General features: G+C 42.5%; 1 protein-coding gene across 1 annotated transcript in view; it reads right to left on the reverse strand.

Moving 5' to 3' along the window:
* Nucleotides 1-2111: 2111 nt before the first annotated feature.
* The window catches only part of VWC2 (von Willebrand factor C domain containing 2), a 75494-nt gene continuing 63980 nt past the window's right edge, over nucleotides 2112-13625 (reverse strand). The window contains exon 3 of the mRNA XM_083377172.1: nucleotides 2112-2308. Coding sequence (XP_083233298.1) covers nucleotides 2148-2308 — 161 coding nt within the window. The 3' untranslated portion in view covers nucleotides 2112-2147. The remainder of the gene's footprint in view (nucleotides 2309-13625) is intronic.

The raw sequence follows: 13625 nt of genomic DNA on the forward strand, positions 1-13625 counted from the left end.
TTATCAAAAAGTTTTATGAGAAACACCCCAACAAACCAAAAGCCAGCTCCTAACTTGTGTTTTATTTACATTACAGGATCTGTCCTTTTTGCAAGGGGGCCGGATGTCAATGCTGCAAACATTGACATGTATTTGCACTGACAATATAAGAGGCAGCCTTTTGCTTTAACTGTTGGGTTTTGAATCACTAAAACATGGGAGAAATGCAACCTGGATGTTTTGACAAAGGAGCCGCTTCAGAAGGGAAGTGAAACTTTGTGTGTTGAATTAATTGGTAAATGTGATTCATGACATATAAATAAGGGAGGGAAATTCTGTATGATGTGGGGGTCAAGGGGAGGAGAATTCAGATTCTGGCATCCATTCATGAGTGCCAATGCTTCGTTTCATTATTATAGACTTTTAGATAAAACAATGCTTGAATGTTGTTTGAACGGTCTCATTAATCAGAACCATGACACCTATATTTACTTAAGAGGAAGAAAATGTTGAATTTAAGATGATTCTCCCCTCAGGAAGGTAATAGAAAAATTATCTGTTGCTATTATTACATTCTTTTAACATAATGTTGGAATTTGTAAGATAAGTTGTTTGAAAAATTTGTGTCATTGTTTCATCATAAAAATACAATAAATAAAACACCTTAGTATTTTCAAAAATATTCAAAATACTGAATGTAAATTTATTTATGAAACAAACATTTATGAGGAGGCTAATTAATAAACAAACATAAAACAAATGTTTTCCACTTCTTTGTCAAGAGCTGAGGTATATTTGAAAAGTGCTATTTTTCACTGGAATTATATCAGTTCTTTAGCCTTTAAATTGAAAAGAAATACTAATCTTAACAAGTTTAACGGTTTTAATAACAGTAAATTATTTTGAGATATTTGGGAAAGATGCCTAAATTAATTAAATGGTTAAAAATTCTCCTTATTGGGGTTTATTTTAAAAAGGCCATTTTTATAGATCGAGAGATGCCAGGATTTTCCAGCATTTAATTTTCTAACATAAAAACTGTAATATTTTTCATTCTGTCTTGGATTCTTGAAAATGATGTCATAAGAGCACTTGACTTGAACATGATTGACAATCTGTCTTTTCACAAATAATTTATAAAGAGCCATGGTGGAGCAGTGGTTAGAATGCAGTATTGTAGGATAATTCTGCTGATTGCTGCCGCTGGCAGTTCAGCAGTTTAATTCTCATTGGCTCAAGATTGTCTCAGTCTTCCATCCTCCCGAGGTCAGTAAAATGAAGGCCCAGATTGTTGGGAGCAATATGCTGACTCTGTAAACCACTTAAAAGAGTTCTGTAAAGCACTGTGAAGCAGTATATAAGTCTAAGTGCTATTGTTATTACTATTACATATTAGGTAGGAATGCCATGTGTTATATACTTTACAATGTTTTGTCAGACATTATTTGCCTATCAGGAAAAGTAATTTCAATTAAGTTAAAACAGAATAAACATAAATTATATGATTTATTCATATGCATTAAATGCTTAACCACAGAAAATTCACAACTTATATTTCCAGACTATTGATGGGAGACTAATTTTCTTATAACAGAATGTAAAAATTAGGCAGCAGATTATGAAGTAGCCCAGTTACTCTCAGATTACCGTATGTTCATGCCAGTGTATGTCAACAGTAAAGTAATATTGGCACATATTGTGTGCATATTTCTGTGCAGATGAAAATTACTAAAGTCAATAACAACTCTTTGCAAATTTAAGTGGTTATAATATTATCTATTTTTTACCTTTCCTAAGCCTGTTGTTGTTCCTTCATAAAAATAGTCTATATAATATAACAAACATTATTTTATGCATGGTCAGTTATGCAAGAAGACAGTCAACCATTTATGTTACTTTAATTAGTATCTATATAAAACATTAAATTTAAACTAATGGAACTATAGAAATAATATAATCTGTGATTCTATTGTAAAGTACTCACTTGGAAATATAACACAATGACATAACTATTTTAAGTGCAAATGTTGACATATATATTTCTTCCTGTCAAAAACAAAATCTGCTGCCTGCTTAATCTTCAACAAAATGTCCCTTGAAATTGACTGCTTTTTACCAAAACATCTGGTGGATTTAAATATTTTATAAAAGTATCCTGAGTCCCTAGATTAATAGATGTGAATTTGCTTGCATTCGTGTCTGGTACACATAGCTTGTCGTTCAATTCTCCAAGTAATTTCTTCGTAAGTACAGTGGCATATAGTACATTCATCTGTCTTCACTTCTCGACCTGCTGGAATAACCATGGTCTCAGCAAAACAATTTGGCCCTAAAATAGAAAAAAAAGAGGTGTTTCATATGACCCTGATTCCATGAGATTGGCTGGCATATATAGATAGGTGAATTGAAATCCTTTTCATGTCCAAAACCTCACTGTGTGCCCTTACGTTGATCGCTTTCTGCTTGACCTATGTCAGAAAGTTGTAAGGATGAATACACAGTACACTAAAACACTAATGAAATTATTTCTACATATGATTTAGCATGAGGCGTCTCCAAATGTATATTAGTTTTCCATATATTTCCTTGTTGAAAAGATGCAAGCAACAATATGCTAGCTTGCAAGACCATCTCTAGTTTAGAAATCCTAACTTGTGTACAATAGTGTGAGAAGTAGGTGTTTATTGACATAGTGGTCTAAATATTCACTCAATTGACATCTAAATACTGACTCAATTAGTAACCTATTTTTATCTTTATCTGGTACAGAATGCAGCCGCGAGAGTGGTGTTGGGAGTCTCCCGATACTCCCACGTTACACCTCTGCTCCGTGAGCTGCATTGGTTGCCAGTTGTCTTCCGGGTGAGATTCAAGGTACTGGTAACGGTATTCAAAGCACTCCATGGCATGGGGCCGGAGTACCTTAGGGAACATCTGCTGCCGGCATCAAGCTCCCTGCGCCCTGTGCGTTCCCACAGAGAGGGCCTCCTCAGGGTGCCACCGATCAGAGAGTGTCGATTGGTGGCCCCCAGGGGGAGATCCTTCTCTGTGGGCGCTCCGGAGCTGTGGAATCAGCTACCGGTAGAGCTCCGGATGGCGCCCGATCTTCGCTCCTTTCGCCGCGATCTCAAGACATTTTTGTTTGTACAAGCCGGCCTAGCCTGAGGGGGAGTGTTGGGGTTGTTTTATTTTTTGTTTTTTAATTGTTCTGGGGGTTTTTAGCGTTGTATTATATTGTTTTTAACTAGGGCAATTGTTTAATCTGTTTTTAATGTTTGTATTGGTTATTTTATTCTGCCCTGTGAACCGCCCTGAGTCCTCAGGGAGAAGGGCGGTATATAAATGTTATTAAATTAAATCTTATTAAAAATATCATATGAAAGCTTAACTAACCACAGCAGCATCAGTGATCATTATCCATGGCCTTGCTTCTTGATGATCAGAGCATATGAAAGACTATGACTGTGTAAAAGGAGTAAATGTGAATAGCATTAATTAATAAACAGAAAGAAATTTCTGAAATTAAACAAAAGAAAAATGATGTAAGAAAAATGGTGATAAATGAAAAACTAAAAATGAGGTTTGAGGAAAATTGGGTAAATTTATGTATACTTTTTTTACACAAGAAAAATATGAAAAATACAGAAAATGAGATTAAGAAAGAAAAGAAAGTGCAGAAAAATTTTAAAAGGGCAAAGGAAAGATATTTTTTAAAATGACTTTTGATCTTTAGCAGAGTTACAAACAAACTTAGTATCATTCCATCCTCTACGATTACATTACATTATGGCTTCTTCCCATAGTTAACCCTTTTCAATAGGCAAATCCAAAAATCATCAAGTCATTTCTATTCATTTTCAGCAGAAAACTTCACAAAAGGTTTCTGATGTTTTATAAAGGATTTATTATCCCTGATCAAAAAATTTTTCCCTTATTCTGATACCCTAGCTTAATGTTAAGATGTTTTTTTAGAAACTGGTTTCTTGTCTTCTTCCTGATAAGATCTACAAGGTACAGGTCTTAACTTTTCATTTTTCCCCCTATTAATTCTGTGTATCTTATTCACTTCTACATCCATGTTTTCTTCTCATTCTGAAAAACTTTTTAGGGTTTCAATAACACTATCTTTTCTTTCTTCACTAGATTGCTCTATAGCTATTCTCCATCTCAGGCAAAATCCTTTTTCCATTTAAATCCAGTAATGTCATATTGTCTAAATCTTTTTTCATTTCTTGAATTATTGTTTCTGTCTCACTCATTTATATTGCAAATTCTTCAGATTTATATTTATCCTTTCTTTTATTCTGTATTTGTAAATCTTTTTCCCTTCTCCCTTCAAATAAAATAAAATTTCTCTGAATAGATGCCACAATAATATTCGTAAAATGGAAAGTTATATAAATTTTATTGGTAAATATTTATTGGTAAATAAATATTATTTTCAGATTTGTACATCATCCTTTGTATAGTCTCTGGGAAAATCCAGATTTGCTCAGTTGACACTCATTTTCTTTCCTAATCCACCAATTAGCCCTCTTAAGAAAGTCTACTTTCCCATGAAGATATTTGTTTAATTAAATTCAAGTACTTTGAAATAAATATTCAAAATATTCCTTAATCCATTTTAAATTTTATAATTCAAACTTTTAACATTTCTTATTTCAATTAATTCTAAACCCTTATAATTATTTCTTTACATTTTACTTTGATCTTGTTCCAGTTCTAAGGGAGGAGCTGTGGTGGTAAAGTGGTTAAAATGCAGTATTGCAGGTTAATTCTATTGACTGCTGACTGCCATCAATTTGGAAGTTCGAGTCTCACTGGCTCAAGATTGACTCTGTCTTCCATCCTTCTGAGGCTGGTAAAATAAGGCCTGAGATTGTTAACTCTGTAAATCACTTAGAGAGGGCTGTAACGCACCCTGAACTGGTATATAAGTCTAAGTGCTATTGCTAAGTGCTACCTTTGTTGAATTTTCAGAATACAGAATAACAAAATTGGAAGGGACGTTGCAGTTCTTCTAGTCCAATGCCTTACTCAAGCAGGAGATGCTATACCATTCCAGACAAATGACTGTCAATGTCTTCTTAAATACTTCTAGAGGCAAGCCATTCCACTGGTTAATTTTGTTACTGTCAGGAAATTTCTCCTTACTTTTAGGTTATTTTTCTCCCTGATAAATTTCCATCTGTCTTGTCCTCAGGTGCTTTGGAAGATAGGCTGCTCATCTTCTCTGTGACAACCTCTCAAATATTGGAAGACTGCTACCATGTCACCCTTAATTTTCTTTGTTAGACTAGATGTACCCAGTTCTTGTAACTGTCAAACATTTTGGTCTCCAGTCCCCTACTTGTTGTTGCTTTTCTCGGTATTTTTTCTAGAGTCTCAACATTTTTTCTGTGTCGCAGTAACCAACACTAGATACAGTATTCCAAGTGTGATCTTAAAAAACAGTATAAAGCTGTAGTAAACTTCACCTGATCCTGATACTATCCCTGTTAATGCAACCTAGGACTGCATTTTTTGGCAGCTGCAGTTCACCATTGGCTCATACTTAAGTGGGACTTTACCTCAAAACACACACACACAAAATGAAGCTTTGATTTCAGGCTGTGACAATTAACTTAGTTGTTATTGAAATGACTTTTATCTAGAAGAGTTGTAAAGTAAAAAGTTGAGGATGTAACTTAATTTTGTACTCTACTGCAATGAAAAAGGTCATGTCACTGATTTTTTTTCTTTAACATCCTCACTCTCACCCATCTTTCTCCTTCCTTTCTGATCTTTATTGCTATCTGAATATTAAATTATAATAAATTCTAATAAGGGGGAAAGACAGGCTCTATCTGAGGCTGGGTGCTTTTATAATATTTTTTATAGTATTTTATTGGTTTTCCAATTTTACATTTAGCTTAGTGGGTTAGGACGCTGAGCTTGTCGATCAGAAGGTCGGCAGTTTGGCGGGTCGAATCCCGAGTGCCACGTAACAGAGTGAGCGCCTGTTACTCGTCCCAGCTTCTGCCAACCTAGCAGTTCGAAAGCACATAAAAATGCAAGTAGAAAAATAGGGACCACTATGGTGGGAAGGTAACAGCGTTCTGTGCACCTTTGGCGTCTAGTCATGCCAGGCACATGACCACAGAAACATCCTTGGACAAACGCTGGCTCTTCGGCTTTGAAATGGAGATGAGCACCGGCCCCTAGAGTTGGAAACAACTAGCACGCATGTGCAGTGGAACCTTTACCTTTACCTATTTGAAAAGCAACAGGGTGGCAGGGTTAAACAATAATTCAGTAACATAAACTTTAGTACCCATCTCAGGTTACATCATCAAATATTTCTTCTTCATTTTCCCTTAATCAAGCTAGTACATTTCTGATTAAATCAACTCAATAAAAACATCATTGTTACATTTATCAATGCATTTTAGCTTATACATATTTTAATTAATCTGGGTATAACAATCCATGTCCTGTTATTAATTTTTACTTAATTTTAAAATTCTCACCAATATTCCAATCAACCTTTAAAATCCATTATTTTCAAGCTCTAGGTAACCAAGGTTTCCCTTATCTCACTTCATAAGAAACTATTAATATCCAAAATACACATTTTACCTGTTTAAATGTAATCTTATTCTATTTCCTAAAGATTTTCTATTTCCCACCATACTAAATTTTCTAGTTAATAATAAAATATCCCCTTTTAGTAGATCATAGCAATTATACATATTGCCTGGATTAATCAGTAAGTCAAACATATTCTTGATAGTTAATTTTTATTTCCCTTTCAATCCTTATTTTTCAATATTATACAAATCAGAGCCTTATTTCCCACTAATTTCCCACTATTTTAAATCTAATAACCCAGATTCCCCTTTTAACCCTGTAATTGACAAGGTAGACTCCCCTTTAATAAATCAAATCCCCAATCTTCAATCTTATTCTAGATTTCTTCCTTTGCCAAAGAGGCTTTTATATCAACGCTTTTAGATCATCAAGTGGGTCTCCCTCCATTTTCATGTGTAGTATTTGTATCAGAGCTATCTGGATTAAGGCTGTTTAAACTCCTAAGTCTGGGTTTCTCTATATCAGGGGTCTTCAAACTTGGCCCTTTTATGACTTGTGGACTTCAACTCCCAGAATACGCTGGCTGAGGAATTCTGGGAGTTGAAGTCCACAAGTCATAAAAGGGCCAAGTTTGAAGACCCTTGCTCTATATCTTTGGTTCTCAAGAATGGAATGATCAGGTGAAACAACCCCTGAAGCAGAGGATTCTTGTCCTCAGCAAACAATAGATATACAGTAATCCTCATTTAGCAACTGCCTCGTTAAGCAACTGTTTGCAAATATGACAATAATAGTAAAAAAAAATTTCAACCAAAATGTACACTTACATACAATTTTCTGCACCTGACAATACATGCCATGAGTGAAAATATTGTTGCCACTAATGCACAAGAGAATTTTATCTAGAGTCTTCATAGACTCTATAGTCTATGAAGACTCTATAGTCTTCATATGGTTTGCTTTGTGATCATGTTGCTTGGTGACTATTTTACCTGAATTAGTTGCAGTTGCTAAACCAGAACTACCTGTATTATCATTGTTGCTGGCTATCTCACAAAGCTAGTAACATCGAGTGGTCAGAAAGCTTTGTCTCTCATCCAGTGCCATGTTCTCTCCTCCAGATGGCAAATAGAGAAAAGAAGCATTGAATGAAACACTCTACCTTTTTGATTCTAGAGATATGGAAATCACAAAACATACTCCTTTTATAAAAACATTTGAATCAGAGTCAATCTTCCTTTGATCAGCAAATATCCTGGTTGCTCAGATGCTGATTATACATGAACTACCATTTATTACTGTGCATATGGCTAGATTTTATGCAGCAGCATATAAGATCCACTTAGAATACAATAGAGCTGGAAGGGACCTTGGAGGACTTCTATTCCAGCCCCCTGGTCAAGCAGGAGAACCTATACCATCTCAGACAGGTGAAATCAGTTAAAATTGAGCTAGTTCAATTTGAAGAGAATAAAAAAAAGGTTTGTACAGAGAAAGGAGAAGATTAAAGAAGTTAGTAATTACTATAGGGTACTTTACAGAAGTTCAACAAATTAATGATGAAGTGGATATTTTAGGAAGTAAAAAAATAACAAATTTGGACAAGACCTTGAGGTCTTCTAGTCCAAGGGTGGCAAACTCAATTTCATTGAGGGCTGCATCAGCATTGCAGCTGCCCTCGGGGGCCGGATGGGTGTGGCCAGGGTTGGCATGGCCTACTGGGTGGGCATGGCTGGAGTGTGTGTGGCCTACTGGGTGGGCATGGCCAGCTCTACATCATTTGCATCAAGGGTACCTATGGGGGCCTGGGCAGGAGTGGGACAGATCTGAGGGTCTCTGGCAGAAGGAGATGGGACTGGGGTAAGTGCCAAGGCATAGTTCACTGGAAGAGCCTCACTGTTCCTCTCAGGCATGTGTGTGTGGGAGGTTGGACAATGGCGCAGAGGTCAAATGCACAGCCCAGCCCTCAAGCACCCACGGCACTAAGCCCAGCCCCACTTCCCCAAGGGTGCGCCCAGCTGCACTTACCTCCTCTCCTTAGCCATGTTGCTCGTGATAGGTATGACAGCAAAGTCAAGAGGGAGGCCCACTCCCTCTCCATGTGAGGAGACTTGGCTTTGTATCCAAAGCTTCCTTAGCAATAGGATGGAACCCCCCCCAGGATAGGCCAGGAGGAGGGGGCAAGGGGATGGTGAAAGGGCAGCAGTGAAGGACTAAGGTAGGACTTCCCTCAGACCCTCCTTCTATTTCCTTCCTTCCTTCTTTTGAGTGGTGGGAAAATATTTGAGATGAGGGAGGGAGAAAAACAGGCAAGAAATGCAGCTGGGGAAGTGTCATCCTTTGTGAGTAATGAAGAAATGCACCATCACCTGGAAGTGGCCAGCACATGGCCCTCACCTACTTCATATATCTGGCTTGGTAGGCTCTGGGGGAGGGGATGCCATGAGCAGCATGAGAGTTGGTGTTACCTGCACAATGCTGCCCAGCCCCTAGCCTGCCTGGTTTTGGCAGGTAGCGGGGTGCTCTCCTCACAGTGCTGAGAGGCTGAGCTGGGTGGCATGAATCTGAAGAGAAGCGCAATGCTGACCAGCCCCTAGCCTGCCTGAAGTAGGCAGGGCCATGGCCTGGCCACTTCCAGGCAATGCTGCATTTCTTCATTCCTCACAAAGGGTGATACCTTCCCAGCGTGTGCCCAGTGGGCGGGGCCGACACGGCAGGGGCTGGTCCCTCACTGTTTCCAGATGGCCTTGTAGAGCTAAGACTAAATGCGTTTCAGCATAGATGGCCACCATGAAATTGTACATTGGCTCCCCGCTGGCCTGGGCCAGGGCCAAGGCAGTGGGAGCCATTCCCTCACTGTTTCCAGGATGGGTTTGCAGGCCACATGAAACCACTTTGTGGGCCTGATCCGGCCCCTGGGCCTTGTGTTTGACATGTCTGTTCTAGTCTAATCCTCTGCTCAAGCAAGACAGCCTATACCATTTCAGACAAATAGCTGTCTAGTCTCTTCTTAAAAACTTCCAGTGATGGAGCATCCACAACTTTTGAAAGCAATCTGTTCCCTGATTAATTGTTTTAGCTATTAGGAAGCTGTTCCTTATTTCTAGGTTGGTTCACTTCTTGATTAGTTTCCATCCATTCCTTCTTGTCTTACCTTCAGATGCTTTGGAGAATAGGTTGTCCCTCTCTTTTCTTTGACAGCCTCTCAAATATTGGAAGACTACCCAGTTCTTCTCTGCATTCTTTCTAGTGTCTCAGCATCTTTTTTGTACTGTGATGATCAAAATTGGATGCAGTATTTCAAGTGTAGTCTTACCAAGACACTATATAGTAGTACTAATACTTCATGTGATCTTGATACTCTTCCTCTTTTCATGCAGCCTACACTGCATTGGTAGCTGTAACACACTGCTGGCTCATATTTAAGTGGTTTTCACTATGATACCTTGACCCCTCTCACAGTTACTATTGTTGAGCCAGGTACTACTGTTATGTATCCAGGTGCAGGCATCTGCATAGCAGCAGCCACCAGGGGGCGTTGGCCTGGACGATTTTGGCGGGAAACCCAGTTTCAGTGGGAAACCTAGGGCCAACCCCATTGGCTAGCCACCTACCTGGCCAGGTATATAAGGAGGCCAGGTAGCCCTTGTTCTCCAGTACGAACCCCCCACAATAAAGAGCTGAACATGTACTCTGGCTGGCGTCTCTTCCTTGCGTCGGACCCACTACATTACAGTGGCGACGAAGGTGGGATTCTGCTGACAGAAGAGCTGAAGTCACTAGGGAAACGCACCACACGCTGAAGGAAAGGAGGAATCTTTTCCTTTTCCCCCAACGTGACCGCCAGCCACCGCAACCGGCCACCACGAGACACCGGAGACCGGCTCCAGCCACCGCAACAAGCAACGGAACTACACACTGCAGCAGCTAACGGAACAGCGATGGCACGAACAGGGCAACCCCGCGAGTTCGACACCCGCCACCCGGAAAAATGGACCTGGTACCTGTGGCACGCCGAGCTGTACATGAGGTTTAACCAGATCTCGGAGGACGGCTCAAAGGCGGCCGCCATGCTCTGCATAGGCGGACCCGCACTCCTCGAGGTTGCCGCAAACCTGTTCGCCCCGGAGGCCATAGATACCGTCTCTTACTGGGACCTCGTCACCAAGCTAAACACTAATTTCCGGCCCCACATGTCCAAACTGGCTTTGAGGTCACAGTTTGAGAAGAGGGACCAATGTCCTGACGGGTCCGGGGCCGAATACATCGCCGCCCTGCGAGAAGCCGCTGTCGCCTGCAAATTTTCGAACCTGGAGGAGCGGCTACGCGACAGGCTAGTTTGCGGCTTACGAGACATGAGGCTGCAGGAGCGCCTGTTCGCGAAAGACGAGATCTCGCTCCAGGAGGCCCAGGGCGCCATCCTGGCCCACGAAGCAGCCTGTGGGGCTGTCCAGGCTGTCCAGGAGTCCAGAACCAGCAGCCAGACGGCCAGCATCCACCAGCAAGTCACCTCAGCTGAGGACGAGGAGTACGAACAAAGCATCGACCTCCTCCGGCGGAAGTCGACCCCCGACCAATGAGGTGGGCACCTGGACAAGCCCAAGCTGGCCAACAACTCGCAGAAGTGTGCAGGCTGCGGCAGAAACCACGTGCACAGCCTCTGTAAGTTCCAGTCGGCCACGTGTCGGGCCTGCAAGAAGACAGGCCACATAGCCGCGGTCTGTCGTAGCCACCGCCCCCGAGAGGAGATCCATGAGCTGTGCCGGGAGGAGTCGCCGTTGAGAGGTACTGGGGCCCTGATCCAAATTAAAATTGGCTATGTCAAGAGCCGGCTGGGCATACACCACACAGGTAGCCGCCGGCTGCTCAGACCCAAAATTAGATTAACAATCTGCTTGCAGGGCGTTCCCTGCAACATGGAACTTGACTCCGGCTCTGTGGTCTCCGTCATCTCCGACGAGACCTTTAATTACATTAACAGCCAGAGCAAGCAGCGGATTCAATTACAGCCCTCAAAATTAGCGCTGACCGACTTCCAAAACATGCCGGTCAAGGTAAGGGGGGAGGCCACCCTTTCCGTGGGGTTTAAGAGTCGCAAGGAGCACCTGGATGTAGTGGTGGTAGAGGGCCAGAGAGCCAGTCTAGTCGGCCTAGACTGGTTTGAGGCCCTGGGAATCGGGGTCACGGGGATCCACCGGATCCAGGGAGAATCCATCGAGGCCATCTGCAAGGAGTTTGCAGACGTCTTTGATGGGAAGCTGGGGAAGTACACAGGGCCCCTTATCGCATTCAAGTTGAACCCGAGCGTCCCCCCCATTAGGGTCAGGCAGCGGCGAGTCCCTTTCGCGCTCAAACAGAAAATCGAGAGAGAACTGGACAAGCTGGTGGGCCAGGGAATCTTAGAGCCCATAGATGGGGGAGAGTGGGAGACCCCGATAGTCACCCCACTGAAATCCAATGGGGAGGTGAGGATTTGCGCCAACTACAAGTGCTCGGTGTACCGCGCCCTAAACCCACACGCTTACCCGGTTCCCACAGTCAGCCACGTTCTCGCTTCCCTCCAAGGCGGCGCCATCTTTGCGAAGCTCAATCTTGCGCAGGCGTACCAACAGCTCACGGTTACCCAGGCAACAGCTGACATTCAAACAATAGTGACTCACAGGGGAGCTTTCAGGGTGAACAGGCTGCAGTTTGGTATCAGCGTAGCCCCTGGAATTTTCCAGGAAATCATGGGAAAAAACCCTCAAGGGCATCCCAGGAGTCTGCCCTTATTTCGATGACATCCTGATTGCAGGAGCATCAGCTGAGGAACTGGCAGGTAGGCTTAGGGAAGTCCTAACCAGGCTGCGTGCTGCTGGCCTCAAATTGAAAAGGGAAAAGTGCAGCATAGGTGTCCCTTCCACGGAATTCCTGGGGTTCAGGATAGATGCCAAGGGAGTCCACCCTACAGAGTCCAAGGTAAGGGCAATCAAGCTGGCACCCATGCCTAGGAACAAAGCAGAGCTACAGGCATTTCCTGGGTCTGCTCAATTTCTACCACACCTTCCTTCCACACAAGGCAGCAATAGCAGAACCATTACACAGGTTATTGGACAAGAAGGCAGCATGGACCTGGACCCCCATCCACGATCAGAGTTTCAGAGCCTTAAAAGCGCTCCTGTCAGACAAATCCACAGTAACACATTTTATAGAGTCCAAGCCCATTTGCATCGCATGCGATGCGTCCCCTTATAGCGTGGGCACTGTCCTAAGCCACCTGGAACCTTCAGGGGCCCAAATTCCAATTGCCTATTATTCCAGAATGCTGTCTGGAGCAGAGAGGAACTACGCCCAAATAGATAAGGAAGCCCTGGCAATAGTGGCAGGGGTAAAAAAGTTCCATGATTATCTATACAGCAGGGAGTTCACAATTTACACAGATCACAAACCACTGCTTGGCCTGTTCACAGCAGACAAGCAGACCCCCCAAATTCTATCTCCCAGAATGCTCCGGTGGTCCATCTTCCTTGCAGCATACAATTGCAAGCTTGTGCACAAGCTAGGGAAGGAGATGGGCCACGCAGACGGCCTAAGTAGGCTACCCATAGACACCCCAGAACCAGACCCGGCCCCAGCAACACAGATCCTAGCACTGCAGGAACTAACAGAATGCCCAGTACATGTCAAGGACATTGCAGCCAAGACAGCATCAGACAACATCACGAGCAGGGTACACTCATGGGTTTGCACAGGCTGGCAGGACAAGTCCCCGGGTCCCGAATTCCAGGCATTCTTCACCAGGCGACATGAGCTATCCACACACCGGGGTTGCCTCCTTTGGGGTAGCAGGGTCATCATTCCCACAGCAGTCCGGGGCAGAGTGTTGGAGTCCCTGCACGAGGGGCATCCAGGGGTGGTCAGGATGAAGGCACTGGCCAGGAGTTACCTCTGGTGGCCAGGGTTGGACAAGGACATTGAGGAATGGGTCAAGGGTTGTTACACATGCCAGAGATCCAGATCAGAGATTTATTTATTTATTTATTTATTTTATTACATTTATATACCGCCCTTTCCCGGAGGACTCAGGGCAGTTTACA

Source organism: Vipera ursinii, assembly GCF_947247035.1.
Source record: "Vipera ursinii genome assembly, chromosome: Z".
NCBI classification, from domain to species: Eukaryota; Metazoa; Chordata; class Lepidosauria; order Squamata; family Viperidae; genus Vipera; species Vipera ursinii.